General features: G+C 38.6%; 1 protein-coding gene across 1 annotated transcript; it reads right to left on the bottom strand.

Annotated features, from left to right (window-relative positions):
• Positions 1-239: 239 nt before the first annotated feature.
• Positions 240-5,618, bottom strand: LOC148141048 (G protein-coupled receptor 15-like). The gene is made up of 2 exons (XM_087979062.1): positions 5,564-5,618; positions 240-1,168 (listed from the first exon to the last, which is right to left on the bottom strand). Exons 1-2 carry the CDS (start codon positions 5,616-5,618, stop codon positions 240-242), a joined length of 984 nt encoding a protein of 327 aa, XP_087835188.1.
• Positions 5,619-5,825: the final 207 nt, after the last annotated feature.

The raw sequence follows: 5,825 nt of genomic DNA, 5'->3' as shown, positions 1-5,825 counted from the left end.
TCGTTTCTCCTTCCATTAGAGAAACAATCACCAATCCCAAACTTCACGGATTCGTTTAAGCAATCATTAGATTGAAACTTTCAGAGATTAATCATGCGTTGTTTGAACTTCGCAATCGTCTAACCAAATTCCACTACTGTTTCATAAGAGCATGATTTGTGCATGGTTAACAGTGATAATTGCGATTTAGCCTCTCACTAATAGGACAACTAAAAACTTTGGAAGAAAAATCAAAAAATCTATTCAGATATACCTGATTTTCTATTTTGCAACGGCACTAAATTAGTTAGAAACACAGGATATTTTAGAATGGTCATCAATTCCTTTCTGAATTTGACCTGAGCCACTGCGTAGATAAACGTGTTTGTGCATGAACTCAAACATTGAAGCATATATCCAGTGTGTTCCATGATGGCAAATGGATCGTAGTAATCTGTAAACATAAATGGGATGCCCACAAATTGTGTGCACACAGAATGTACAAAGGTTACCGTCCATAACAATATAAAACATCCAGAGATGGCCAGCAATAATATGATCGACTTCCTTCGGTTATCCATCTCAGGATCATTAGAATCGTCTCTGTCACTTCTCTGAAGCCTTTTCCTCACTCTCTTGCTCTGCACAATATGCTTAATTGTGAAAGCATTGAGCAGCACAATTAATACAAATGGCACAAATGGTGTTAGGGTAACGTCAATGAAAAAGTATGCGACCCAGAGAGGTAAACTAGAGAGACTTGATTTTACATTGCAGAACCATGCTATATCGTTGATCATTTCCAAGTGTTCATTTTCAAAGTAAATTGGGATGTTTTCCACAAAGCTCAATGCAAAGATAGTTGCTATAACTATCGTTGCAGTTCTTTCAGTGCAATATTTTTCTCGCAACGTTTGGCAGCAAATGGCTATGAATCGATCAAAAGTGAAAGCAACTGTTAACCAAACAGAACAATCTATTGCTGTGTAAACCAGGGTGATGTTAAGACTGCAAATGGGCGTGAAGTCCAAAAATGTATATGAGAAGTAAATGTCATTAATTTCGTAAAATATTACATCAAATATTATCACTAGTAGGTCTGCCACTGCCATGGACACGAGGTAACGTGTGATGCATTTTGAAAGGCCACACTTTCCATGGGAGAGAATCCCAATTGCTATTAGATTACCTGCAAAAAAAAAAAGAAAATTAGCTGATACTAATTCACGGAGATAATCAAGTTGTAAACCTGTCACGTTTAAATTATCACTAAATTCTTTGTGCAGTCACTCAGCTCAGTTTGCATCAGACGGATTTTGTCTCATGTGATCATGTCACATCAGTTTCAGTGAATCAATACTCAGTTTAATCAGTTTATGTCAGAATGTTTTATGGTATAATATCGATACCAATATAGAATGGAATAACATTTATCATGATTTGAATAGGACATATTTCATGTAATTTAATAGGTCATACAAAAACTTATCTAAAACATCCAATGACAATAAAGTGGAGTTATCTCCACTTTGTTAGCATGTGAGCAGCTCCTACAGCATCATAAATAACATAAAAGAGTGATATGAGCACATAGGTAATAACAAAAATTGGGCCAGACCAGTTTAAATCACCACTATTATTCTCAACCAGATTTTACTTTAGCAGAAACAAACAGTAGAAGAAGACAGAACAGAATTTGATCAAATATCATTCACTTTACACAATGGTTACATTGAAAAGACATCTGGATGGGTACATGAATATGAAGGGTCTGGAGGGAGGTGGGCCGGGTGTTTGCAGGTTGGACAAGATTGGGGTCCAATATCTGGTCGGCAATGGACGAGTTGGAATGAAGCGTTTGTTTCCATGCTGTACATCTCTATGACTGTTTTAGAATGGTGGCTTTGGAATTGGGATGAAATGATACAATAAAACTAATTCAAATTTACATATCCATTCTGAATACAACAGCAGAATTATGGAACCACTCACACAACCACAGAACTGCCATATATTCAGCGATTTATAGGTAGCCAGACTTTACAAATTGCACATCTGAAAATGTCACGATTATTCCAACAGCAAGAACAGCACTACAAAAACATGTAGGGAAACAAAAACAAGAAAAATGTACTGTTGTGACTTACAGGGAACACCGACCACTGCAAGGAAAGGATAATAAATCGCTTCTAGCTGCACAATTAGAGGTCGTTCCATTTTCTCAAAGGTGAATTAACGTCTTGTCTTGGCTCACACAGCGATAAGAAGCATTAACTTGAAGCTGCTTTATAGATCATAGGAAATTCAATTAAGGTGATGATGTCATGCAAATTGCAATGACTTGACATTCGTTACCGCTACTTAAACAAATTGATATTTTTTTACTCCAATGCTCAGTGAGAATAGAAATGTGTGGATTAAAAGACCCCAAAAGTGAATAAACACACGTATAATAATTGCTTTAATTTTGAATTTTGGAATAACAATTCAAATCCCATTTTCGAGCTCTTGGTCCATTGTTTTGCATACTATGTCATTTCAAGTGTCCTGCAAAATGTCTCTTGAACGTTCTCAGCTCACGACCCTTTAAACCAATGAGGTCTTGATACTATCGTTCTCTCTTCTTGAAATACATTTCTCAAATTCTTCCTTGAAGCTCCTGCTCATTACCATATAACTGTGCCGCCTGTTCATGGAGTGTTCTACTAAAAGGAAAGGTTTCTGAATATCTGCATTAGCCATGCCCCAAACAACTTTCTACAGCTTAATCTGGTCCCTCCCCAATTTTATTCTGCTCTACAGTATCCTATTTTCACAACTGAACCATTCTTGTTCAGGAAAGAATCTAGTGAATCCGCTCTGTAATCTCCCTAATACAATCACGTCCTTTCAACAGTATAGCTAATGATCTGCACACAGAACTCCAGATGTGGTCTAACCTCCTTTCTCTTTGTCTTCAATGCCTTGTTGTATGAAATGAAAACAGCACAACACCACGTTATAGTCCTTCAGGTTTATTTGGAAGTGCAGAGTGCGGTTCATTTGTCAGGTAGGTATTGGGGAAGGATCATTATACATTGAATTTGTAGCGCAAGATCATAGTGTCATGCAAATGATAGGATATATTGAACAGACCTAGATTGCTGTTAGGCTTTTCATCTATTAGAAATGGTTGTAGGCATCAATGTATTGTTATGTAAATCCGACAACCTTTTTCAAGTCACATTCCTGAGATAACTTAAGGTTTTATTTTTTAAAAGGTAACATTTCAGCTCAGAGAATGCGTAAAAGTGAGAGGTTGGAGTGTGTCTGTAATCAAGTCTTGAGTCAGACATGTTCTATTTCCAAAGTAGGAATTTATAAAATGTCACATGGATTGACTGCCTGCATTGTAGGTTGTGTGCTTTTCGAGCAAAATAGAATGTATCTGGAAACACAATTCTGTAAATGGAAGTTCACCCCATAAACTTATATGTATGCTTGCGTGCAAGTCAGGGGAAGAGATAGAACGTGTGTGTGTGGGGAAGAGAGTGCGAATGAGTGTGTGCATGTGTGCGTGTGCATGTGAGTGTGTGAGTCTGTGTGGGTGCATCTGTGTGTGCTTAATAGAGTGTGTATTTGAGTGTGATGGGGTATATTCTCAGTCCCCACCTCGAAAAATGTAATATAATTTGACAAGTATGCATCCCTGCCAGCACTGCTGACTACCGTTGACGTTTTCTGGCCTCTCCACGTGGAGATTAACTCAGTCCCTCAGATTTTTTTAAACTTTCTAACAGTTTTCTCCCTACCCACGGGACTGTCGTGCTTTAATTAATCCTTCCAACCCATTTTGAAGAATGGCACCAGATTAGCTGTTTTTCAGCCATGTGGAACTAGACAAGTGACTGGAGATCATTCCAAAAGTGATTCCAGAGCTTCCACATTCTCCTCCCTTCGTCCCATAATATCTTGGGATGCATATCACCTAGACCTGGTATTTTTTCCATTTCCAAACCCACTAAAGCAGCCGATATTTTCACCCAGTCAACGCTAATTTGCTCAATAATATCGCAGTCCTTTCTTTTCTTTCCATTCCTATTATTTCCTCCTTCTGTCATGAATATAAATAGGAAGCACTCATTTAAAACCCCAATTATGTCTTTGGGTACTCACACATATTGTCATGTTGGTGATCATGGGATTCCTTTATTTCTTTCGTTACTCTATTACTCCTACCACACTTATAAAACACCTTTCTTTTTTTTTCTGAACTGACACCGACGGTGTTTTTTTCCATCGCCCAATACTCTTTTTGTGTGAGCACTACACTTTATGCGCTTCCCTATTGCATGTGTTATTGTACGCCCTCAATATCTGAAATAAACTTTCTTTTGAAAAGAAAATCTCTATCCAGCGCTCTAACGGTGTATAACGGTGATAGAAGTACCGATTTTCTTCCACAAACAGCAAGGAATGTGAGATCAGTTGTTAATTTTTTTTTACCGTGTGGTCAGCAAATCATTATCTAAGCGTTGGGCCACCCTCCTTCATGACAGGATCAAAATTAGTAAGTAACCTTCGGAGAGATAGTGATGTATGGTGGTGTTACTGGATTCGTAATTCACTGGATTAGTTATATCTCTGCCCGGGATGAATGTTTTGTGGAATTACGCACGTATTTGTATGGCATGCAATCTGGACTTAAAAACTACTCTCACGGAAACCGTGTAAACACTTACTGAAAAAAAAAGATATGGTTTCGTAACGTTATTTAAAGAAGAAAATCGTACCCTTGCATAGTTTTGCATCCATGCGACTCCAGACTACAACTAAAGATTTCACTCTTAACCACCTCCTGAAATGATAAAGCAAGCCAGTGAATTGTATCAAACTGCTACAAAGGTTAAAAAGGTAAAACTAGACGGAGAAAATGTCATGAAGCAAGAAACCAGAAATGACACGGGCAAACAAAATTTTGTTGTACCTGCAAAATCCTCTTCACTACAGAGCACAGAAACCTGTACAATTGAGTTTTCCCAGAATGACTGGTGTTCAGCAACCATCAACCAGGTGCCACATGTTGACCAAATTATTCCCTCATTCATCAATCCTTTGCAGATATCAACGTGCTGACACCAAAGGATCTGTCAGGATTCTAAGAAGTAAATTGTACAAACCTCACTTCGGATGCATCACGATTACTTTCATAAGGAGGAAAATCCATTTATGTGAGCTACTTGACAAATCAGACAGATCATTCACCCCCTGCTTACACAAACTGAGTTAAAGTCGAGAGAAATAACATAAACGCAGGCTGTTCAATGAATCATTTATAAAAGTATTGACTATCTGTGCTCTTCACATGGAAGATACCATTCAAGTGTCAAGGCAGTTGAGAAAACCTTCACACAATTGTTGGACCCTCTAGAACATGAACAATTCCCAGGTGACTTCTGCCAGGATTGTTTCACCCTGTCTTCTTCGTTAAACATGCACCTATATTTCTACAGAGATTCAAAATCGGTCAGCTTCTTCCGTTGCACTGAATGCTTCCCCTCACGTGCTCACACTGATTCTAACATTTCTGACCTTGTCACATTACCTTCTCCTTCAGAAGCATATTTTCCTTTTTCGTCACTTTCCATCCCGCTGTCCATTTTTACCTCCCCAATGCGATGTCGCCAGCAGATATATCTTGCCCAGTCAAAATCCTGAAGGGGCCGTTATCGTCTTGACATTCGGACCCACTGCTCTATTGAACGCATCAACGCCTCGTTCAAGGGCACCCTTCCGTAAAATTGCAGGACGTGGAAGAATTGCCTTTCACATTCTCTGTCGTCACCGTCCAAGACCATGAAAACATG

The sequence above is a fragment of the Chiloscyllium plagiosum genome, unplaced genomic scaffold (genome assembly GCF_037043375.1).
Source record: "Chiloscyllium plagiosum isolate Xiang-an unplaced genomic scaffold, Cpla_swu_hap1 HiC_scaffold_35, whole genome shotgun sequence".
NCBI lineage: Eukaryota > Metazoa > Chordata > Chondrichthyes > Orectolobiformes > Hemiscylliidae > Chiloscyllium > Chiloscyllium plagiosum.
This window is presented reverse-complemented; position numbering and strand designations above follow the sequence as displayed.